The 22,190-nt window shown below is 35.3% G+C and overlaps 6 protein-coding genes and 1 long non-coding RNA gene across 9 annotated transcripts; 4 read left to right on the forward strand and 3 right to left on the reverse strand.

Moving 5' to 3' along the window:
* Nucleotides 1–1,570: 1,570 nt before the first annotated feature.
* On the forward strand, nt 1,571–3,052 carry LOC104725820 (uncharacterized protein At4g00950). Its single transcript, XM_010444555.3, has 2 exons — nt 1,571–2,498; nt 2,809–3,052. The coding sequence occupies exons 1-2, from the start codon at nt 1,845–1,847 to the stop codon at nt 2,893–2,895; spliced, it is 741 nt and encodes a 246-aa protein (XP_010442857.1). The 5' UTR covers nt 1,571–1,844; the 3' UTR covers nt 2,896–3,052.
* Nucleotides 3,053–3,345: 293 nt separating this feature from the next.
* LOC104725821 (protein RKD4-like) lies at nt 3,346–4,546 on the reverse strand. Its single transcript, XM_087471291.1, has 3 exons — nt 4,391–4,546; nt 3,861–4,308; nt 3,346–3,766 (listed from the first exon to the last, which is right to left on the reverse strand). Exons 1-3 carry the CDS (start codon nt 4,489–4,491, stop codon nt 3,626–3,628), a joined length of 690 nt encoding a protein of 229 aa, XP_087327417.1. The 5' UTR covers nt 4,492–4,546; the 3' UTR covers nt 3,346–3,625.
* A 1,029-nt stretch (nt 4,547–5,575) lies between these two features.
* On the reverse strand, nt 5,576–6,816 carry LOC109127150 (uncharacterized). Its single transcript, XM_019231438.2, has 4 exons — nt 6,693–6,816; nt 6,194–6,266; nt 6,015–6,070; nt 5,576–5,876 (listed from the first exon to the last, which is right to left on the reverse strand). The coding sequence occupies exons 1-4, from the start codon at nt 6,746–6,748 to the stop codon at nt 5,771–5,773; spliced, it is 291 nt and encodes a 96-aa protein (XP_019086983.1). The 5' UTR covers nt 6,749–6,816; the 3' UTR covers nt 5,576–5,770.
* A 154-nt stretch (nt 6,817–6,970) lies between these two features.
* LOC147935385 (uncharacterized) lies at nt 6,971–9,267 on the forward strand. The gene is made up of 4 exons (XR_015571413.1): nt 6,971–7,131; nt 7,832–8,219; nt 8,331–8,431; nt 8,695–9,267. It is a non-coding gene; the product is annotated as an uncharacterized LOC147935385 (long non-coding RNA).
* On the reverse strand, nt 7,489–10,908 carry LOC104725822 (uncharacterized). Of its 3 annotated transcripts, none has more exons than XM_010444558.2 (11): nt 10,588–10,908; nt 10,307–10,490; nt 10,106–10,188; nt 9,890–9,990; nt 9,624–9,719; nt 9,257–9,310; nt 9,020–9,168; nt 8,776–8,893; nt 8,201–8,288; nt 7,850–8,079; nt 7,489–7,766 (listed from the first exon to the last, which is right to left on the reverse strand). In XM_010444558.2, the coding sequence occupies exons 1-10, from the start codon at nt 10,706–10,708 to the stop codon at nt 7,883–7,885; spliced, it is 1,191 nt and encodes a 396-aa protein (XP_010442860.1). In that variant the 5' UTR covers nt 10,709–10,908; the 3' UTR covers nt 7,489–7,766; nt 7,850–7,882. The 3 variants fall into 3 exon arrangements, with proteins under 3 accessions (XP_010442860.1, XP_087329113.1, XP_019086982.1); XM_087472987.1 differs by having other exon boundaries at nt 10,106–10,207; nt 10,588–10,830; XM_019231437.2 differs by having other exon boundaries at nt 8,776–9,168; nt 10,588–10,853.
* Nucleotides 10,909–16,532: 5,624 nt separating this feature from the next.
* On the forward strand, nt 16,533–20,190 carry LOC104725823 (RNA-binding KH domain-containing protein RCF3). The gene is made up of 8 exons (XM_010444559.3): nt 16,533–17,783; nt 18,052–18,504; nt 18,594–18,845; nt 18,927–19,172; nt 19,355–19,425; nt 19,522–19,630; nt 19,728–19,854; nt 19,935–20,190. The coding sequence occupies exons 1-8, from the start codon at nt 17,073–17,075 to the stop codon at nt 19,952–19,954; spliced, it is 1,989 nt and encodes a 662-aa protein (XP_010442861.1). The 5' UTR covers nt 16,533–17,072; the 3' UTR covers nt 19,955–20,190.
* A 159-nt stretch (nt 20,191–20,349) lies between these two features.
* Nucleotides 20,350–22,146, forward strand: LOC104725824 (uncharacterized). Its single transcript, XM_010444560.2, has 6 exons — nt 20,350–20,473; nt 20,577–20,748; nt 20,865–20,999; nt 21,321–21,431; nt 21,533–21,637; nt 21,714–22,146. The coding sequence occupies exons 2-6, from the start codon at nt 20,599–20,601 to the stop codon at nt 21,876–21,878; spliced, it is 666 nt and encodes a 221-aa protein (XP_010442862.1). The 5' UTR covers nt 20,350–20,473; nt 20,577–20,598; the 3' UTR covers nt 21,879–22,146.
* The last annotated feature ends 44 nt before the right edge of the window (nt 22,147–22,190 follow it).

Here is a 22,190-nt window from a genome sequence, read left to right on the forward strand (position 1 = left end):
GAGTTAGAGGGTCTTAAATCTCTCTAATATTCTAATTTACCAGGAAAAATGAATTTAAGAAAATGTGCTTGTGGTTGAGAAATTGAGAAATATTTTCTCCACTTTTACAAATGATACATTCTAGCACTTAGCACTGCAGGTTTCGTAAACGCAATCGAATTGCTTTATGATAAGAAGAAAACTAAAAAGCACACAAGTGCCCAAAAATAAAATAAAGAGGCCTTCGTTGTGGGTTATCTTTATAATTCCCCCTTTACTTCTTCTTTTATTTCGTAACGAATGGCACAGATTAATTTCACATTCTATTAAGTATTATCTTATAATATAAACCTAAGAGAAGAAAGTAACATTTGACTAACGTCAGTGGCCTCTCAATTCTCATATAAACCTAACAAAGTTAAAATCAAATCAGTCCTCAATTCTCATCTTACCAACGTGACTTAATTACTTTCATTTATACTTTTGTGATACTAACTACAACTAAAAATGGTTTTAGCTAACATATAACATGTAAATTTCTTTGATTTCTAGTTTTTAAATCAAATTTTTGACATAAACCAAATCTTAAATATATATAATACGTGGTTTGTAATATAAATTGGAGTGCTTGTATAATCAAATCCGGATTCATTCTGCTTGTAATTGTGATTGTAATGTCTAACCAATCAACCATCGTAAATTTCCTAGTCAACGCAAGAATAATAATGAAGATGTTATAAACAAAAAATAAACTATCAATCATTTAAGTTGTGGTTTAGCTTAGTGTGAAAAATTGTTTTTTTGTGTGTGTTGGTTGAACTTGATATGAAAAGAGTATAATTTTGTAGAAAAAAATATAGTATTTCAAAACTTTGCCGTAAGTTATGGTTTCGATAGATTCCAACAGAGACATACATGGAGTTTCAACATGTTGCATGTCAATCATAGATAAACAACAACTACAATATTGATACATCTAATTCTAAATAATGCATGAAAGATGAAAACTACTAAGAGAAGGCGAAGAGACAGGAGATTCGCATGATGCTCCTAATCCTCACATTCGTTTCTACACAAAAGTCGCTGCAGCATAACTGATGCAACGACAAACATAGAGAGAGATAGAACACAAAGAGAGCTGCCCTTTGACTTTTTCAATCCCTAAACCAAATTGACCGTTGGTCCATCAACACGTCCCCGTCAACGTCCATCACGATTACCTTTATTATTTTCTTACCAATAATATTTTCTGTTTTTTTTTTTCCTTTTACAAAACACTTATCCCACAAGATTTGCAGTTTTATATCACTGCCTAAAAGCTAAAACAAACTAACAACGCATGTGTCATTCTAAGTGATAACAATGAAACACACCCTCACATGTAACGTTTTGGAACCTAATCATTACTTTTCAATCTACAAGTTTACGTACAAAAATGAATGAAACTGGCATAACTAAAAGATATTTTAACTATTCACGAATTTTTGATAGTGATGGTACTCAAATTAACAAGTCGTTTTCAAATTTTCAATAATAATTTTAAAAAAAAAAACAAAATTAAAAAAGACCACATCCCTCGTGAACAAGAAACACAAAAGAGGAGCCGTTTCATTTATTTTATTAAATTCGGAAAAAAAACAAACCATTTAATATTTCAATCTTTTCTTGTCCATCATGTCTTCTCTAACCTCCCTCTCCCACTACTATTCATCGTCCTTAAACTTTTCCTTTTTCTTGTTCAAATGAATCCAATCCCAATAAAGGTTTCTTCTTTTCTCCTATTTAATCCAAACCCATTTCATAAAACGTCAAAAAAAACATTATTGGGTCTTCATTAAAAATTCATCTCCAAAGAAAAAAAAAAAATGGTTTTTGTAAATGATCATCAAGAACGGTTCTGTTCTTCTACAACACCTAAGCTTCCTTTGTTTTCATATCCAATGAATAATAATAACAGAGCATATGAAACTACTCCGGGGTTAGCTACACCACCGGTTAATATCGCCGGATCTGTTCCTTTTCAATGGGAAGAAGCTCCGGGGAAGCCTCGTCGTGTTAAAAAACCGGCGAAGTCGTCGAATCAGAGAGGCGTCGTGAGAGGTCTTGACCTTCCTCCGAGGCTTCTCTTGCCGGGAGAATCCACGACCTCGGTGAACGAGCCTTCTCCGACGACTGTTCTTGACGGTCCTTACGATTTACGTCGTCGTTCGCTGTCGCTTCCGAGATCGTCAGCTGTGATTCGGAAGCTTAGAGGAGTTGTTCCGGCGCCGGCGCCGGAGAAAGAACAGAGGTTGTTTGGTGGTGGGTCGAGTAGATGGGGAAGTTTTGGGAAATGTAAAGATGTGTCTGAGGGTATATTTGACTTTCCACGTTTTAGAGACGACGGTTGTCATTGCCGGAAGGATTGGACCGGAGGAGGAGTCGCCGGAGACGGCGGTACAAAAGTGAAACTTTTTAGGATTAAGAGAAAAGAAGGAAGCTTTTTTAACCTCTCTCATACAACAAAGTCTGAATTTTGGGTATGTTTTTATCAAAAGTTTCATACTTTTTTTTTTCCTTAAATTCAGTTTTTGATTCTTTAAAGTTTTATCAAAAGTTTCATACTCACAAAATTCTCAAATTTTTATATGATGAATATGAATTTTTTGTCCATTCCAATGTCAATTTTATTGCAAACAATAACAAAAAAAAAGAAAGAAAAATCATTGTCAAATACTCAAATTGATCAAAACATGTGTGCAATAATGTACCTTTTGTGGGTATGGATATTGCATTGCATGTGAGGGAAGTAAAAGCGTAAACCTAATTATTCTATATTTATAAATGCAGGCAAGGGTTTACGAAGGGTTTAAGCAAGTGATTCCATGGAAGCGTAAGCAAGAGGATCTTCAAAGAACCAACTCTTCCATTGTTTAAAAAATCGAATCTCTTTAATTCTACAGTTTTAATTTAATTTTCTATAGTAATTTGGTATACTAATTGGTCTTCTTTTGTGTGTATACTTTTATTTTATACAAATCTGTCAAGGAAACATTTTAATATTACGATTTACAATGATAACTAGGTTTTTATTCTTGTTGAATTCACGGAATTTAAGAAAGAAGTGTAGAGATAATTTGAAAATGAACTAAGTTCTTAAAAATTCGTATCATTATCACTGATGTGAAAACTCAAAAGACATTTCACCCAAAACTCAAAAGACATTGCACACAAAAAATGAAAAGATTTGTTTTTAATAATATATCTTTGTCTATAATTGACTTTGCTAGTTTTTGTAAATTTTGGTCAAAGTAGTTAAAATTTGGTATAGTTAAATTATAGTTAAGCACACATTTCCATACAACCATTGTATCAATGCTTTTGTAATTTCTTTTGTATGCAAATTAGTAATTTATTCAACTCGTCAACCTTAATTTCATTCATCAAAATAATTGATAAAAAAATAATTAATTTCATTCATCAAAATAATTTATTCAACTCGTCAACCTTAGTCCATCGAGTAAATGGCTATAAAAATATAAAAATCATATTCCCTAAATATTATAGATTAATTGACCAATTGGGTCAAAAAGACATTAGTCTAAAGCCAAACAACAAAAAGAGTTGAAGAAAAACTAAAAAAAGATCAATAGTAATTATCAGCAAGTTACTTACGTCTCTTGTAATTAGCTTTGAAACAAGCTTGCCTCAGTTTTTTTGTTCCATCACTGAGTTCAGCATCCGGTTCTTGCTCTATAAGAACCCTATGTTCCTCCAAATTCTTCACTTCTTCTTCCATTCCAACACTCTGGTCACCAAATCAATTTCAAACACACTTTCAAAATAAAAAACGTAACGTAATAAATACTAAAAACGCTATTACTTAAATAATGATGTTGCACCTTGAGATTCTTGATGAGGGAGTTAAGACTCTTGAGCTTCCGGTGAGGCCACCGGTAAATACCTAGTTCCCTGCATCGCTTCTTCAACACGGTAAGTCCCACGTTGAGTTCTTTCGCAGCTTTCATGATTGGTCTATCGAAGAACTGTTTGATCTCAGACATCTCTAACTTGTCCTGCCTCTTTTTCTTAGCGTTCCTCTTCTTCACGGTCCTCTTTTCAGATCTCACGTTCGAACTGGGACAGTCGTTTTCAACAGCCAATGGCGAGGAGGATCCACTGGAGATGTAAGGTTCTTGTGCCAGCATGTCAATATCATCAGATGGGATTATGTTAGTCACGTCAATGCTCTCGACGAGATCTTCAAAGCTTTCGTACTGAAACTGAAAATGCAAACTCCGAGTTGGTTTCAGATCTTCTATATCGAGGAGAGACTCTAACGGAGGCAACCTGTAGAACCACAAAACGATTAATAACAAAACAAAGACACGAGAGATAACTTGTTGAGGAAGAAAAAAGGTTTCCTACATACTTGTCTAACATGTCGTATAGCGAATCTGGATCATAATCGTTTTCGATTTTCTGAGAATTGAGTAGAGAGATAGAGTTAGGATCCATTTGTTGAAGAATCATTGAATCAATGATTAAAACAAAACAGTACAATTTTTTTTTTTAAGTAGAAGAGTGGAACATGGTGATGAACTCATTACGTATGTATATAGTCTCTGTAAAACGAAGATTAGTGTGTTTGTTCATAGGGATTGTGTACAATGTAATGGGAGTTACAAGTCCCAAAGCGTATAATCATTAATTGTTAAATCTTTTACTAAATACCGTGTGTGACTTTAGTTAATTGTATGATCATGGGGCTGAATTGTGTATTAGTTGTTTCTTTAATTAAAGCTCAAAAGATGGTTAAAAATTAGTCAAAGTCAATGCATGAAAGTGATAAAGATCTAAATTACTAAAAAAAATCACAATCGGTATTAAATGAATGGAGATTTTGTATGTTATTTGCATTAGATGATGCATGTGTTATATGTTACGATGATATATACATTCCCTATATTAAAAATCTCCCCCTAGCACCGATTTCGCCCCGCAAAATCGCTAGGTCCACCCTCTCCGCCTCGCTCTCCGCCTCGATTTATGACTAATCCCCGTCTAGCATCGATTATTTGATTATGCATGTCTAGTCCGATTATTTTCCGTTTAATTTTGTGTATACCAATTTTTTTAGAACCAAATGAAAATCAAACATAAATATTTTTGTTATTTAGGCATTTAAATTAAGAGATTAGGATGTTTTACAATAACTAATGTAAACTTTTAACAAAAATCATAAAATTTTCTTTTAAAATGATATTTTTTTGTGTTTACCATAATTTTAAAAACAATACTATAGTTTTATATTTTATTTGATATTTTCTTTTTAACATAAACAGAATTATACATATATTTAGTACAATATATTTTTATTTTATTATTAATTTAATAAAATAATCTTAAAACTAGTCCCTGATTAATCCCCGTTTAATTTCCGATTTTTTCGCTAGACGCTAGGCCCACCTCGACCGTCCGACTAGCGCCTAGGGATTTCTAAAACAGGTGATACATTTGATGTGGGAAGAGGATTAAGAGAGTTAACGAGAGTCTCTCTAGTAATGATATATTCATATTTTCGTAAATGAAAATAAAAAACGTAGTCCAGTCAAAAAAACTTTAATCTGTAATCATCTTTATTAACTTCTCAAATCCAGTTCACACTACATAACAATACATTGTTTTGAATAACTCTGTGAAAAAAAAATCGTAAGGTTTGTGCTCAGAGCAACCACTGAACTGACTAAAACACATTGTAAAATTGAGTTCTCTGTGAGAAAATGAGAAAGAATCAAATCTTCTTGTTGGTTCACTTCTGGCCAAATTCTTGAATTGTTCTTGTGGCCAGGGTAAGAACGTCGACAAACGCAGAGAACGAAGCACGAAGAAGCCTTGCCTCTATCGCTTCAAAATGCCTGTAAAATTATCCGGTGAAACAATGATCAAAACTAGTACTATAAGAAGTAGGCGGAGAAGTCGAATAGGTTCTATGGACTCAAAAGATGTCTAGTCAAAAATCAAATAAGGCGATGGAAGGACTTGAAGAAACTCACACAGAAAGCTTGTTGTTTGATACAGACAAAACTCTTCTCACTTTATCAGGCTGCAACTGCATCAATGATCACACAACATAAACCAAATTCAAACATCAGTGAAAATTGGAAAAAGGCTTGTTGGAAACTAAATTTTTATTTATAAATATTGGAATTAGAATTGAGAAATGTCCAAAAACCTCTTTATCAACAGCCAATGATGTATAAGCAATCAAAGCATGTTCTTCCGATTCAAAATTCACATCCAAATTACTGCACATTGCCAAAAAAAAAACTCTGTTACAGCAATATCCCTAACAAAGTCCCATTGAAAAGATACAAAATTTACTCAAGTTTATAACAATGTAATCCAATCAAAAATCGTTGTGGAACTCAAAGCCAAAGCCCTGAAGAGCAAGTTCGGATTAACCTAATTGAGCGCAGCAATGAAACCCTTTTAACTAGGTCGTATTACTCTGTTTATGTGGGTAAAGATCGAAACTTTTAAGTCTGTTCCTTCAAATGTGTCAAACCCAAGATCTCTATAATCGAATCGGTAAGTTCTATATCATCAGATACAGAGCAAAACACGTTACGAACTACCAGAAACTAATTAAGAGCTGAATCGAATCACTATATAGAAGAATCGAAAAATTCCTGAACCAGAGAAGCAAAGTAAGAGAAGTTGACAGAACATACCAGCTAAAATCCCAGGTTTGGTCAGAACGAGTGATTGCAGGAACAGTCGCAGCCATTTGCTTGCTCCTTCCTTCCTTCGTCAATGGAGGAGGTTTTGGCAAAATTGATTAAAACCCTTAGGATTTGAGTGGGCTACATAAACGGGCCTCATATTTCCAAGCCCATGACTTTTTTTTTTTTTTTTTGTAGCGAGACGAATTGATGAGACCCTTCCGTAAACAACAGGGTATGTGAATAGGGTATATTCGAAGAGTATATCTTGCATGAAGGAATCTTTTGAACATAAGAAGCATCTCTCGTCTACTCATTTTGCTATCTCTTCGCTCTCTCTTCTCTTCCTCTGGTTCTTTAGATTAACTCCCATCTCTCAGCTACGCACATAATTCACCGACGAAAAGCTTAATGAAGCTTTGGTTTCAGACAGAAACAGTACCTGCAGGCATGTCCTCTTCTCATCTCTTTCGTATTTTTGTGTTTGTTTCAAGAATTAGCTAGCTTGTTGAGTTGTTTCATCATCTTATAATAAATGTTTCATAACTAGCTAGAAGCTATCCTTCATGATTTTTTTTTTTGTTTTGATACATGAAAGATTCATGAAACCAAAAAAAAAAAAAAAAAAAAAATTCATGAAACCTTGCTAGAATTAATGTTTATATCAGAACCCCAAGCTTTCTAATGCATTGAACTGTTTTCTAATATTATGATCTTTTTTCATTTATAGAGATAATAATCATAGCCTAGTGATTTTAGCGTAATTGAATAGGACTCTTTGTAATTCTTATTTTTATGCAGAAACTTTAAGAAACAGTTGTGTTCTCTCATTTAGGTACACAGAAACACGTATCTCAACTGAGATTTCAATGTCTTATAATTACATATTACATTCGTAACAAATGTGTTGTATTGATCCTCTACACGTGTGTATATATCGACAGTTGGTATTGTATCATCTCTTCCATGTAAAAGCAGTGACTCCTTCTCTTAGCCTCTGTTTGCAGCAAGATTATCTTTAAGCCCTTATGTTTTCATCAGCTTGATCATTGAAGAACTGCATCATTGCTTGTATGACAATTTCTGTCGGAAGACGTCAGATTATGATAAGTTTTAGTTTCTAATGTTCTATCTTTGATATAGTTCAGCAGTCAAGAGGAGCTTACTTGGTCGACAAATTGGAATGTGAAGGGTTATTGTTATGTGAGAGAAGGTCCAACTTTGACGGGTTTTACCATCCTGAAAGTTCTTCTTGCATACTCAAATGCCAAAACCAGAAGTCCGAAGAGGAAAAGTAGAAAGCGATTGAACTTTTCCACTATGAAATGTCCAGGAGAGACGGCACTCTTGCTTTCCGAGGAGCTTCTAATCAATGTTAGTCTCCTCTTGAAATAACCTGAGGAAACGAAACAGAGCAAGCATTTAATGGTATACTGATGCTAGTCTAAGAACAACACCTTCAACGAAAAAGGCTGGTCTAAAAGACCTAAACAATGGAGAAGTGTGTATATCTATACCTGGATCTTCCATGGTGAGGTTAGTCCAATCAGTTGGTTTTTTCTTCATTTCTGACGCCTTGATTAACTCGAGAAGAGATTTATTAACCTGAAATTGACCAGAAGGTACATGTTAATCTTTTTTTTCCAGGTTCTGAGGAAATAGAGATACTGACAACTGATCAGACCATGGGAAACTTTGTTCCCTCTTCCATATTGTAGCAATGCTATTCCTAAAACACCGCAGAGCCTGTAAGTCTTTATAGTTTGCTATCGTAACAAACACCGACTACACTATTAAGTAACAATATGATTGCTTACAACTTTCCATCAGTAAAACAGTCAAAATTCTTCCAAGCAGGTCTCTGAACTTTTCTCCATATATGATTAAGTCAGTTAATTAAATTCATAGCCAACTTGTTCTTATTTTCAGGATAGTGTGATTCCATTTCGATCTTATATATTTTCTGTTAAGTTACGGTAATCTGAGTATGACATCCACTAAACATTTACAGCGGATTAAGTCTTACATACATACATCGGATGCAAAAGAGATAGAGAAGGTAGACATGAATGAATAAATAAGACAGTAGTACCTCTTCTGTTCTCTCGTGGCTTACAAGATGACCTCCATGAAGATCCACCATTTTAGCAACAGGATATAGTCTCTGTGCCAATCTTCTTGCGTAACATATCTGAGCAATCACATCATGTCTGCATATAACCCACCACATACTCAAATTAGATACTATGTAGAGGTAAAGATGCTTTACAAGATCAACAAACTCAAGACTGAGTGCATGAGGTGACTTTGATTCTAATTGCGTTGGTGCTGCATACCTTCCATGAATGACTGAGACAAGAAATCCAGCCGAGCGGATTAATTCGATCTCTGGTTTAGTGATTTTGTGTAACCAACAAGCATTAAGTTGGCCATCAAACCCGTGCTTGGACTGCATTCCAGTTTCTGATATTCCCTTTACATATTGCTGCATTGCATCTCGCAAACATTAGTTCCCTCAAATCATTCATTAGTGGTATATGCTAAAAATTTCACATAAAGGCCAATATACCCACCTCGTATAAAATTGCCCGTCTTGTGTTAGTTCCTACGGATTCTTCTAGGTAATCCTGCATATATAACCAGCATGAGAACACTCAAAAATTTCATAATTCTTCCAGACCAAAGATTTGATCTCTCAACCAATTGTTAAAAAAATTTCGAGACTAATGACTGTCAACCAATTCACTCATTTGATCGCTTGCTCCAAACCGCATAGAGAGAACAGCAGCAATATTTGCAATATAGAACGAAAGTTGCTATGAAGCACACTTTCAACAAATGCATTAGTAAACTTCAATCATGGCTCTATTAACAACGGTTCAATGCCAATTTTTGTAATTACAATTTCAGGACATCAAAGAACAAACTAAAAGTCCCCACCTTTGAATAATGTGTATCCAAATCAACAGCTGCCCTTTGTTGAGGAGTCTTTGCCTTGAGAAAACGTATGGCAATGGAAATCGTATGTCGGTCAAGCTGAAAGCACATAAAAACAAAAGGCCATAGTCAGATTTGCATCTTGTGACAAATCATGACAGATAAGAAAACAAAAGTTTGTCTTCATATGAGAAACATATTCACACATAAGAACAAGTCATTGCTATCAAAAGAATTCAACAATAGCGCCACGTCTATCGTTCAAGTACCTTGGGGAAACATTCGAAACCTCCACCTGTAACATTAAGCAAAGCCAAAGAAAGAACCCGTTCGGGCACCAACGCAGCTAACTTGCAAGCTACCATTGCTCCTGTTAATCAAAAAGCCAAAAGAGCAAACAATAAGAAGCAATAAGACTACTTAAAGTACCATAATTTGGCTAAGACAAACAATCAAAAATCACTTGAATGATCTAAAAAAAATACCCATAGAATGACCAATGATGTGAGCTCTCTTCCAACCCAAATGATCCAACAAACTAATTGAATCCTTTGCCATTATCGTTGTTCTGAACCAATATACAAAAGCTAAATTGAATGAAGCTAACGACACCAATTTCATAAAGTAGAGAATTAAGCTCATCAGTATTGAAATTGGGGGCAATAGAAAGAAAGAGAGAGACTAACGTGTACTCGGATTTGTGGGTAGGTATGGAGCTTCGACCCATACCACGATTATCAAAAGCACAAACCTCGATGCCTGAATCATCATCGGAAACGATTCCATCCTCCTCCTCGTCGTCGTTGGGTTTATCTTTCCCAGTCAATCCCTTGATTTGAGGACCCCAGGATTCATGGGTTCCAGCTAAACCTGAAACAATTAAAAAAAAAAAACCAATTGAAATCGAAATCTCTCTTAGGGTAACCAATCAGAAAGGAAAACAAAAAAGGATGGGAGATTTACAGACCAATGATGAGAAGAGCTTTGACAGGACCATGACCATATGTTCTGTAAAAGATCTTGACTGCGGCATTGTTAAGCGTCGTCTCTGGGCCGACGTCTTCTTTCACCACCTCGCAAAAAGGCATCGTCTTTTTTTTTTTTTTTTTTTCTCAAACTCCGAAATGTCTGGGTGGGATCGGATTGAGCAACCGGAGGAGAAAAATAAAAGAAGAGGAGAAGAAATGAAAGAACTTTTCTATAAAGGGACAGAGAGAGAGAGATTGGGTTTGTGCCTTTTTGTGGTGGTTCGGTTCGGTTCTTTTTGGGTGGAGGTTATGACTGCCACGTAGGATTGGTCGGCTGGATTTTATTGGCGGGTAAATATCTAATACAAAGGTCAACGGTCAAATTTTTTACACGAAAAAAAAATTATTATTATATTTTTTTGACATGAGAAATTATTATATTATACTGTATAGAAAAATAGCACGTGAAAAAAGTAACACTCATGCATCAAATTAGATATCAACTAGGCTATTTGAAGATATTTTATCAATGTGTTCTTTTTTATTTTCTTTATCGAGGAACATTTCAATTCCATCCCATCAATTTTTCTATTAATCTGGATATTCATTAGTTATATTTTTATAAATACATGAGATGTGATAGAAATATAATGAGAAATAGTCAAGAAATACGGTCACGAATCATTCTTTTGATATCTTTCACCAGTATTCTAAAATTATAATAAACAAGAAAACAATTTTTTTTAGGTAAGGAAAAGACCATAACTTTGAAATTTGTTGAACCATAGTCTCGCGAGTTTGGGTATCCGAACCCGATCAGGTTCAGATCTTCGGATTTATGGAAATAGAATCCGATTGGGTAATTTATAGAATCGGGGCGGATTTGGGTTTTATCCGAACGGGTTCGGGTAATTTTGAATGCATCCGAAGTCCAAACTGAATTTCGGATATCCGATAGATTTCGATTAACTTTATCTGAAATCAATAAAAATATCCGAAATAAGTAAAAAAACCCGAACTCATCCCAAAATACCTGAATCAGCATATAACTTAAATATCAAAAATTAATGAGAATGAATGAAAGCAGAATAACATAAATAATGAAACTTAGAATTGAACGTCTTAAAGAGTTTAGAGATTCAAAGAGAATGCAAGTCTAAATAGATAAAGTTTAAAAGAGAGAAACAAGTAGATAAAGTTTAAAAGAGAGAAACATCAAACAAGTAGATAAAACAAATAGACCAGTCTTCTAATCCTCTTCTTCTTCTGCCATGTAACATGCTCAATAGTCTTCTTCTTCACATTCAAACTCTGAAAATAAACAAACAAACATTACAAACTGTAACTTGTAAGTAAGTAATTAACAAGGCATAAAGAGATAAGAAAAGTGACCTCTTTGAAGCTCATCTTCAAACTCAACTTCTGCAAGAATTTGAGCATTAATTTGTAAACACCTTTTCTTCAAACTTTATGTCTTGTTTTAACCACTGTTCAGTACACATCAGAACCTCCACCATGTAGTGCGTAAGACAACTTCTATATGGATCTATTATCCTTCCACTAGTGCTAAAAGCACTTTCAGAAGCAACAGATGATACTTGCATTGCAAATAAATCTTTAGCCATCTGAGATAAAGCAGGGTACCTTGCACTATTGACTTTCCACCAAGAGAGTACATCATACATAACTCCCATCATCAAATCCGGATTCTCAACTTCGAAACTTAGATACGTATCCAATTCATTAGTATCTCTAACTCCAATAGTTCTGAGCAATGTATCATACTTCTGCTCCATCGGGTTGTATCAATCAAAGTCATCATCGAGTGAGTCAAATACATCTTGATGTCTCTCTCGAGTACTCTGAGATGAGCAGTGAGACTGAGTTTGTTCCGTAGATGATGTTGCTTTTGCATATATTTCACTATAATCCTTATACATGTCATGCATTATAGCCTTAATTGAATCTTTCATCGCTGCAGCTTGTATCTACCCCATACAACTCCTCAAAACACAAGGTTGCAAACAGCATCTTCTTTCTCGGATCAAAAACACTAACAATGATCAACATCCTATTAATGTTCTTCAAGCCATCCCAATACTTATCAAATTACTTAAACATTTTCTCAGCATGTACCTTCACATCATGATCCCCAGTAGCACAAAGTAACTGAAGCTTTACAGCTATGTTAACTATTTCCCCATAACACTGATGTGCATTCATAGTTGTAGAGGCGGATACTATAAATGTAGCCTTATAGAAAACATTAAGGAATTTAACTAACCTCTCAACTTTTACGCCAATCTGAGGTTTGAGGAGGTCCAATCCTTTTTATGCCATTCTCATACTCCAAGAAATGATCATTATAAAGCTTATCCTCACACTCCATTTTATCAAATGCGCCTTTGAACTTAACTACCCTTGTCAGCATCAAATACGTAGAATTCCATCTTGTTTGCACATCTAGTGGCAAACTACCCTTTGTGAATCTACCACCTTCCACTCTTCGCTGAAACGCCTTTCTTCGAATTGGTCCTGATCTGACATAGGAGATGCCATTACGGACTGCAGTCACACTATCATCGATTTCAGACATTCCATCCTTCACTATCAAGTTTATAATATGGCCAGCGCACCTTATATGCGTGAAATCTCCATCTATAACCAGAGAATCCTTTGATATCTTAGAGAAGCTACATTTAAACTGAATCAAAGCATTGCTATTAGCAGTTGCGTTATCAATAGTGAGACTAAACACCTTCTCTATCCCCCATTCAACAAGACATTCTAGTAGTGTGTTTGCGATTGTTGTACCTTTGTGATCTATCACGTTCTTAAATCCAATGATTAGCTTCTTCAATCGCCATTGTTTATCAATATAATGTGTTGTGATAACCATGTCGCTTGAAACTGCAAGAATAAAAAATAGCATTAAGTATAACATTAGTAAGAATAAATAGCTAAGATCAGAATATTAGTTAAAAAAAAATTACCTGTTACCGATGAAACCCATATGTCAGTGGTGAGTGAGACTCTTTGCTTATCAGCTAGAAACCATTGTCTAAGAGTTGCCTTCCTCTCAACATACATTTTTACAATTTCTCTTGTTGTTGTCCTCCTTGAATGTGGTTTATACAAGTTTACCTAAATGAATTACATATAAGAAAAATATTGATTAAATGAAGTGTATAAGAATTAAGAAACATGTATTAAACCACAAAACATAAGAAAAGGCTAACCTTGTCGCAAAAGAATTTTAATGCCACTCCTTCAACAAAAGATAATGGCAACTCTCCTATCACCAACATTTGATTAAGCGTTTCTCTGAAAACATGCTCAGGGACTTTTGTATTATGTAGATTTTCTTCCTTATTAATCACCTGTTGTCCTCTGGTAGCATTTTGAGTTTCTTTCCATGCCTTGTGTGCCTTACATATTTTCAGATGATTCCACAAGTTCTTCGTCCCTGATTTTGTTGAACATCCTAAACCTTTTTCACAATAGTTACAATTACATCTGTTACGGCTGCCTGATAATCATGTGAAATGGGTGCATACACCAGACCTTGGTGCTAGTGTCCTTGGTGTCTTTTTTTGCTCAACATTAGTGCCACCATCAGATCCATGAGTTTTTTTTCCTTTTTCCTTTTGCTTTCGGTGTCACCATTTCTTCTTCATCGTTTAAATCATCATCGTTATAACCTTCCTTCACTGGTGATGAAGAACCCATCTGCAAATCATATAAACAGAGAAAACAAAGTCAGAGTAATCATATGGTTTTAAGTTTAAACCATATAAGAATCAAATTAAGACAAGTATAATCAAAATCAATCAATTGCTCAAGTAGATAGTTTCAGATTCTACAATCTAATCACTACAATGGAGTTTTAAGATTCTACAATCTTAACATTATACAAGATGAAACATACAACATCTAATCAAAGCAGTATTAGATTCTAAACACCAAAGCAGTTTCAGTTTCAGACAAGTATAGAGTTGTAGAAGACGATCAAAAAATAGAAGGACGATGAGTTTCAGATAAAAAAAACAAACCTGTGATTTCCTTCGTGAAGTCGCAGAAGGAGGGGAGGATGCTATACGATTTACGATTTCCAGCTTGAACAAATGAGATTAAGATCTGATTTTATTGGGTAAAAATAAAAAGTAGCCTCGATTTTGAAGCTTGGTAGTCGAACAGGCTATAACATGTTCTCAAATCGACAAATACAAACAAAAGAAAAGGGGATTAGGGATTAGGGGATTAATGGGTTATACATTATATTCGGGTATCGGGTATTATCCGAATCCGATCAGATATCCGATCTTATGAAACATCAAACCCGATCGGGTATTTTACCGTATCCAAACCCGAACCGAACAGCTCACTTCGGGTCGGATTCGGGTTCGGATTTTGGATTCGGTTAATGTGCCCAGGACTAAACCATACCACACATTTCTAAAGTTTAATAAGAGTTACCATTTACTAACTCAAGTCTTCATATATATCGCTCTTATGTTAGAATTTTTCAAGGGTTGTTTTTCATGTATAGACATGTGGTGGTGTGATTTCAGTGACAATAATATTTATAACAGAAAACAAAAAGTTGGTAGTCTAACGATATTATAAGCTTTTTAGAGACATGTTTTGATATGCTATTTTTTCTCATTCTAGTTATTTGTAAGTTTTTTTTCTTCTTGTGAAGATTGGATCGATCCTTACAATGATAACAAATTTGTTCACAATTTTTAGAATTAAAAAGTTTCGTTTCAGATTAGATTTTTAGTTGGAATTTGTTATCTTTTAATTTTAGAAATATAAGTTTCGGTTCAGTTAAATTATATTTTGATTTTTATTATAAATACCTGTAAATAAAAATATTTTAATCAATTATAAAATTTCTAATTTTTAGGTCAATGATTTTGGTCTAGTTCAGATTAGATTAGACCAAAAAATGTATTCAAGGATGCAAAACTTATATTCCCCAAATGATTTATTACCATATGAGTGTATTCATAGTCCAACATTTGAACACACCTACTATATTTCAAAAGGAAAAAATTAATGTTCAAAATTTTTATTTTCATTTTTATCTTATTTTCTTAAATATTAGATTCATCAAAGATTTTTCCCTCAATCTATTTTCCTAATATATTAAACTATTAATAAAAATGAAAATGTTGTCTTTACAAAAAAAAGTTTACACATTTTAATATTTTATTATTAGACAACATTTTTAAAGAATATCATTTGAAATTCAACTTTAATATAATTTTGTAATTTTTAAAAAACATGATATATAGTTTAAATTTTGACTTATTTACAGCTCCCACCGTTTTACTTTAATTATCGTTCTAAAACTTCAAATGTGTGTCGTAATAAGTGTCATTTTAGGTTTTCATAAATGTTTGAGAAAAATTCTATTTTTATCCTTAATATTTTATTATAACATCGAATGAAAATAGTTTAGAAATTTATATGAGGTAAAACATAAACATTTATTTTTTTCTCAATTTTACGTAAAAACCCTTTTACGGAACTTAATCTGAAACGGAAAATCTATATCTACTAATAAAATAAAAAAACATTAATATAGTAACAATTACAATAGATACAAATACCAAATTCAAACCACAAAAATGCAATTTATTTTAATTTAAAAACAAGTTTAAATTCGTGCGTGCGTGACACGAAATATCATCTAATTGGTTACGTATTTAATCATATCATATCAACTAATATAGTAACCATTATAAGAACTAACATTACCAAATATAAACAAAAAAATACAATGTATTTTATATTTTAAAATAATTTTACAACCGTGCGTGACACATAATATCATCTAATTGGTTACGTATTTAATCATATCATATTTTTCAAAAAATGTCATGTACTACATTTTCATTATCTAGTAATACGTTATGTGAGCCAAAAAGTTAATCTTGACCCATGCCGATTCAATGTCTAGCCCTAGCAAATCTGTTTTAGCTTAATAATGGTCTTTTGAGTTCTTGAAGATGAACCATACCCAAATTCTCTATAAGCTTCAAAACGATAACGTTTTTGTATATTATTTATTACCCAGGGCAATACCGTAGTTAGCGCACACCACTAACACACCCTTGGCACGGTCTCTCTCTCTCTATACTCTCAACTTCAAAACTTGGTTTCCTTTTTTCTTTGGATTCACAAATCACAAGAACCCTCATTGCACCCAATTCGCCTCCATCGATTTTGGACTCGTCCTCCAAGTTTTCCCGTGAAATTGACCGTAAAGTTTCTTCCTTTTCCTAATTCCTGGTAAAAAGGAAAGTAATTGGGTACTGTAGACTTCTAGGGTCTTTGTGAACTATATCAAATCTCATAGAAACCTTCGGAATTCGAAAAATTTGGGAGCTTTTTGCCATCGAGATTGATTTAAAAAAGACTAGTTGAGATTGAACTTTTGATCTGTTGGGGTTTGTGATTTGATTGTAAATTTGTAATGGAGAGATCTAGATCGAAGAGAAACTACCACTATGACCAAGACTATGATGGAGATTCCATGCCCAGGTCTAAACCTCGATACAACAATAATTACCATTTTGGCGGCGGCGGCGGCGGAGGAGGGAATAACAGATACCGTGGTGGCGGTGGCGGTGGTGGTGGAGGAGGAGGTGGTGGAAATGGCCGGCCATCTAAGTCTCACCCTGAAACGATGGCAACGACGACTTATCGAATCCTCTGCCACGACGCTAAAGCTGGAGGCGTCATTGGTAAATCCGGAACAATCATTAAGTCGATAAGACAGCACACCGGAGCTTGGATTAACGTGCACGAGCTAGTTCCCGGAGACGCTGAGCGTATCATTGAGATTTCAGACAATCGCCGGCGTGATCCTGATGGGAGAATGCCGTCTTTCTCTCCTGCTCAGGAGGCTCTGTTTAGTGTTCACGATAGGATTCTTGAGAGTGAACCTCAGTTTGGGTATGGTGGTGCACAGCCTGAAGAGGAGGAGGATTACGGTGGAGTTAGACTTGGTGGAGGGAGAGTTGTGACTAGACTAGTGGTTTCTAGGATGCATGTTGGTTGCTTGTTGGGTAAAGGTGGGAAGATTATTGAGCAGATGAGGATTGAAACTAAGACTCATATTCGGATTCTTCCAAGAGAAAGTAACTTACCTCATTGTGTTTCACTCACTGAAGAGATTGTTCAGGTCTGAAAAATTGCTATATTTGAGAAATTTAACTAGTTGCAATTTGCTTGAAAAACATATATGAAATGAACTTGAGAGCTAATGAAATGTTATTAATTGATTGATGGTCTGTGAGATTGAAGCAATGCTTGATAGTTTATAACTATGATTGTGAGCTTGAGGCTGTTTACTATTGTCAAATAACTCTTATGTGTGTTATGTTTAAGCCTTCTTTGGTTTTTGCTTACCTATGGGAAATGCGTTTCTGATGTTTTTACTTTTCGTTCAGATTGTTGGTGAACTTCATGCAGTGAAAAACGCTTTAGCGATTGTATCATCGCGTTTAAGAGAGAGTCAACATCGTGATCGTAGTAATTTCCAAGGGCGTGTACATTCACCAGAACGGCCGTTTGCAGCTGCTTCGGATGATTACATCCCACAGCAAAGAAGACAATCATCAGATAGGTTTTCTCATGGTAATTATAGAAACAGCAACTTCAGTTCTCGCCAATCCAACTATGCAGAAGAAGCTTCAGCAGTGCCGGTTGGTGAGAATGCACAGCCTTTATACACTGAAGAGCTTGTGTTCCGGATTCTCTGCCCAGCTGACAAGATTGTTCGGGTTGTTGGGGAATCACAAGGAATAATAGATTTGCTTCAAAACGAGATTGGCGTGGATGTGAGAGTATCTGACCCAGTAGCTGGTTCTGATGAACAGATAATCACCATTTCTTCGGAAGAGGTACTTTAAATATCCCCAGGTCTTCTTCAGTATCATCTGTTACATTTACAATTGGTGAACTTGAAGTTTTGTGTTCTTGTTTTGCTTAGGCTCCTGATGATCCTATGTTCCCTGCTCAAGAAGCCTTGTTGCACATCCAAACTCAGATCATAGATCTTAGTCCGGATAAAGATAATGTAATAGCAACGAGGTTACTTGTCTCATCTAGAGACTCCGTATGTTTGGAAGGGAAAGCAGGATCAGTATCTGAGATCTCACGATTAACTGGAACAAGCATACAAATTCTAGCTAGGGAAGAACTTCCCCGATGTGTTGTTTCTATCAATGATGTTCTTATACAGGTCTGTTTGTCTATTTTCGAGGATTTGGGCATTTTGTTAAACAACTTCTAGACTCAAAAGAGAATTCTTATGTCGATGTAGATTGATGGCGAGATCAGAGCAGCTCGAGAGGCACTTGTTGAATTAACTTTACGATTGAGGAGTCATATGTACAACTCTCAAAAGGAGACACCACCAGCTTCCACATCCACAACTGGCCCTCTTGAAGGTGTTGCAGGAGTAATGGAGGTAGCTTCGTCAAATAACACAACTCACTCCCGTGAAGGTCTTACTCGTTCCCATCTGACCTTGCAGCAAGCAGCTAGCACAGTCATGTCACAATATAAGGTTTCTGTTCTTAACAACAATCTTTTTCAATACAAAGGCATCTGTAATCAGTGAGGTTCAGACTTATGACATTGAAACAATGTATCTATCTTGTTATGCATAATGACCTGGCGTATGGTTCTCGTCCATCCGTTCAACGTCCCTATATTTACATACATTTTTTTCTTTCTCGGTTTTGATAGGAAGGTTTTGGATCAGTTGCAAAGGCGGGAGAAAGTGAATACCGGGATGAGGTTCCTGTTACGACAAACAGGTACAGAAACTCCCAAATTTGTATTCATTCGAACATATTTCAAAACAAGTGCTCGTTTCACACCTCTCCTTTCTGATTTTTTTTTTGTTTTTCTAGAATGGCGGTGCCACTTGTTACTAGGAGCACTCTTGAAGTTGTCTTACCAGATGCAGTTGTTCCTAAGCTCGTTACGAAATCAAGAAACAAGCTTGCACAAATCAGTGAGGTGAATATCTTTTGATTGGGAACTAGAATGGTGCAAATCATGTTTTTCAAAAAAAATCTTGACGCTTTGTCTTTTCTCTTTCCCGCTTGGTTTACAGTGGTCTGGAGCTAGCGTAACCTTAGTTGAAGACCGACCAGAAGAAACACAGAATATCATTCGAATTTCGGGTACACCCGAGCAGGCAGAGAGAGCACAGAGCTTGCTCCAAGGCTTCATCCTGAGCAGTAAGTTTTCTATCTTTCCGAACTCTTATATCGAATATTACTGATCGGTAAGTCTGATCTACGTTCCTTGTTTGGTGCAGTACAAGAGGATGGACCGTGAGCTTGAACCGGATCATCGGTGAACACAGGGATGTAGATCAAGAAACTGAGAAAATGTGGAGTTATGTATGAATTGTTGAATATTTAGGATGTTTTCAGTGGGCACTGTGAGCAGTAGCTTAGATGAACAGTCCACATTTTGACCATCACTCTTTGGTTTCAATGTTGTCTATTATTAATCTTCTTTTACAATATTTTAGTCACTACAGTTTAATCCGAAGGTATAATCATTAAAAACTCTTTTTTGCATTCATCTTCATCCATATTATATTCATTATCTGTAATGTGCATACATATATACTATAATCTAAATAAAATACACGGAATTATACAAATATGAGATTGGGGCTGTTTTGGCAAAACTAGAAAAGTTTGGGGTGAGAAATTAATTAATTCTTAAATCTTATTTTTACAGAAATTGCCACTGCTAAAACCTCACCTGCGGCTTCCTCCGTAGCCCCCTTTCTTCCGAGTTCGTGAAAAGGAGCCGTCGCATCGCACCGCCGTCGCTGCTTCACTGGTGATTGATTCTTCCTTATTCTGCTCTTTTTCGTTTTCTCTATTCTCTCATATCGCGTCGTGATTTAATATTGTGGAATCTCTCCTTTGTAATCTGGTCGCAGAAGATATAGTTGAATCGAGAAAATGGCGTACGTTGGGCAAAGCAGAAACGTGATTCGTCATGTAGTTTCGAGAGGAAAAGCTTATCACAAGTCTGAAAATGCGATTCATCATCCTCTCCTTTTCGCTTGTCAAGGTGTTAGATACAGGAAATTGGAAGTTATTCTTACAACGGTGAGTATTTTTATGATTCTGGGAAATGAGTTCTGGGGATTTTTTGAATTGAATCAGATGTTTGTGTGGTGTTTGTTTTTGACTATTCTTTTGAGCTGATCTGGTTTTTGTTATAGGGGATAGAGAAGCTTGGCAAAGCTGGTGAGACTGTGAAAGTAGCTCCTGGATACTTCAGGAATCATCTTATGCCTAAACTACTTGCTGTGCCTAACATTGACAAGTATGCTCATCTCATCCGAGAGCAACGCAAGGTTTATTCACACTTCCTTCTTCTCTAAAGCTCATACTACAGTTGTTTGTGGTATGTATATAGGTTGTGTTCTTGAATCTTGATGATGTGTAGTTCTGGATGTTAAGGGAACTTTTGACATGATATGATAATGTTATGGTACTGAAGCTATTTTTGTTTAGTGTTAAGAGGAGGCTTTTCCTTTCATTTGATTTTCGTGATGGGGATTATGTTCAGATGTAAAGGGAACCCGCAGATAGTTTTGACTTGACCTGATATTGTTATGGTACTACAGTTTATTTTGGGAAAGTGTTTGATTTCTTTTGATGGGGAATATGTTCAGATGTATAATCATGAAGAAGAAAAAGAGGAGGTTAAGGTGGTTCATAAAACTTCTGAAGTCCAGACAAAGGAGTATGAAAAGGCTGCAAAGCGCCTGGCAAATGCTAATTTGGTAAATTTAAACTAACCCTCTTCTTAACTCTCAGCATTCTTGTTCCTGTGGAATATTTAAAAATGGTGTATACATGGGATCCATTTTTGTGATTTTAACAGGTATTGAGGAAGTTGATTGACAAGGAAAAGTTCAAAAACCGCTCATCAAAAGACGACAAACCTGATGTACAAACTCCTGTGACAAAGGAAGAGATTGTCGCTGAGGTAAACTGTTCTTTCCTTGTAAGTTTTTTTGCAAGTATATCTTGTAATGATTGGTTATTGTGTGGGGTTTATGAAGGTGGCGAGGCAGCTCTGTGTGAAGATTGATCCAGACAACGTGGTTTTAACGGCACCTTTGGAAACTTTTGGAGAGTACGAGGTGCCTCTCAAATTCCCCAAGACAATTCCTTTGCCACAAGGAACTGTTCAATGGATTCTCAAAGTCAAAGTCCGTGGCCATTAACTCTCCGCATTTGGAAGTCTTCCTTCAGTGATAGTTCTCTTCTCCAATCTGTTTTAATGTAGTCTTTGGAATTGCAGAAACATTGTTAGCAAACACAAATGAGTTGCATTTTCCCTTCACTCGTTTCCTTCTTTTTGTAGTTGTATAAACCGGGTTTAGTCCGGTTTTAAGTTTAAACCATATGAATCAAAGTTTTGTATGAATACCGAATTCGACCAGAAGAAGGATGGTAACAATATGTTACAATAAGTTAAGGGTTTTTGTGCAATTATTAATGTGTCGGATTTAGCACTATTTAAAACATTTGGGTCT

The sequence above is a fragment of the Camelina sativa genome, chromosome 11 (genome assembly GCF_030686135.1).
Source record: "Camelina sativa cultivar CO46 ecotype springtype chromosome 11, ASM3068613v1".
Lineage (NCBI taxonomy): Eukaryota > Viridiplantae > Streptophyta > Magnoliopsida > Brassicales > Brassicaceae > Camelina > Camelina sativa.

What these genes read in the sequence shown, in the direction of transcription:
- LOC104725820 (XM_010444555.3), top strand. Translation starts at nt 1,845, where the DNA reads ATGGTTTTTGTAAATGATCATCAAGAACGGTTCTGTTCTTCTACAACA. An exon ending in CAACAAAGTCTGAATTTTGG is followed by an intron (nt 2,499 to 2,808) that starts GTATGTTTTTAT and finishes TTATAAATGCAG; the next exon opens with GCAAGGGTTTACGAAGGGTT.
- LOC104725821 (XM_087471291.1), bottom strand. Translation starts at nt 4,491, where the DNA reads ATGATTCTTCAACAAATGGATCCTAACTCTATCTCTCTACTCAATTCT. An exon ending in CTATACGACATGTTAGACAA is followed by an intron (nt 4,309 to 4,390) that starts GTATGTAGGAAA and finishes GTGGTTCTACAG; the next exon opens with GTTGCCTCCGTTAGAGTCTC. An exon ending in CCCTCATCAAGAATCTCAAG is followed by an intron (nt 3,767 to 3,860) that starts GTGCAACATCAT and finishes TTTGGTGACCAG; the next exon opens with AGTGTTGGAATGGAAGAAGA.
- LOC109127150 (XM_019231438.2), bottom strand. Translation starts at nt 6,748, where the DNA reads ATGGCTGCGACTGTTCCTGCAATCACTCGTTCTGACCAAACCTGGGAT. An exon ending in CATTGGCTGTTGATAAAGAG is followed by an intron (nt 6,071 to 6,193) that starts GTTTTTGGACAT and finishes TCATTGATGCAG; the next exon opens with TTGCAGCCTGATAAAGTGAG. An exon ending in TCAAACAACAAGCTTTCTGT is followed by an intron (nt 5,877 to 6,014) that starts GTGAGTTTCTTC and finishes ATAATTTTACAG; the next exon opens with GCATTTTGAAGCGATAGAGG.
- LOC104725822 (XM_019231437.2), bottom strand. Translation starts at nt 10,708, where the DNA reads ATGCCTTTTTGCGAGGTGGTGAAAGAAGACGTCGGCCCAGAGACGACG. An exon ending in CAAAGCTCTTCTCATCATTG is followed by an intron (nt 10,491 to 10,587) that starts GTCTGTAAATCT and finishes TAATTGTTTCAG; the next exon opens with GTTTAGCTGGAACCCATGAA. An exon ending in CATCATTGGTCATTCTATGG is followed by an intron (nt 9,991 to 10,105) that starts GTATTTTTTTTA and finishes TTTGATTAACAG; the next exon opens with GAGCAATGGTAGCTTGCAAG.
- LOC104725823 (XM_010444559.3), top strand. Translation starts at nt 17,073, where the DNA reads ATGGAGAGATCTAGATCGAAGAGAAACTACCACTATGACCAAGACTAT. An exon ending in TCACCATTTCTTCGGAAGAG is followed by an intron (nt 18,505 to 18,593) that starts GTACTTTAAATA and finishes TGTTTTGCTTAG; the next exon opens with GCTCCTGATGATCCTATGTT. An exon ending in TCAATGATGTTCTTATACAG is followed by an intron (nt 18,846 to 18,926) that starts GTCTGTTTGTCT and finishes ATGTCGATGTAG; the next exon opens with ATTGATGGCGAGATCAGAGC.
- LOC104725824 (XM_010444560.2), top strand. Translation starts at nt 20,599, where the DNA reads ATGGCGTACGTTGGGCAAAGCAGAAACGTGATTCGTCATGTAGTTTCG. An exon ending in TGGAAGTTATTCTTACAACG is followed by an intron (nt 20,749 to 20,864) that starts GTGAGTATTTTT and finishes TTTTTGTTATAG; the next exon opens with GGGATAGAGAAGCTTGGCAA. An exon ending in AGGAAGAGATTGTCGCTGAG is followed by an intron (nt 21,638 to 21,713) that starts GTAAACTGTTCT and finishes GGGTTTATGAAG; the next exon opens with GTGGCGAGGCAGCTCTGTGT.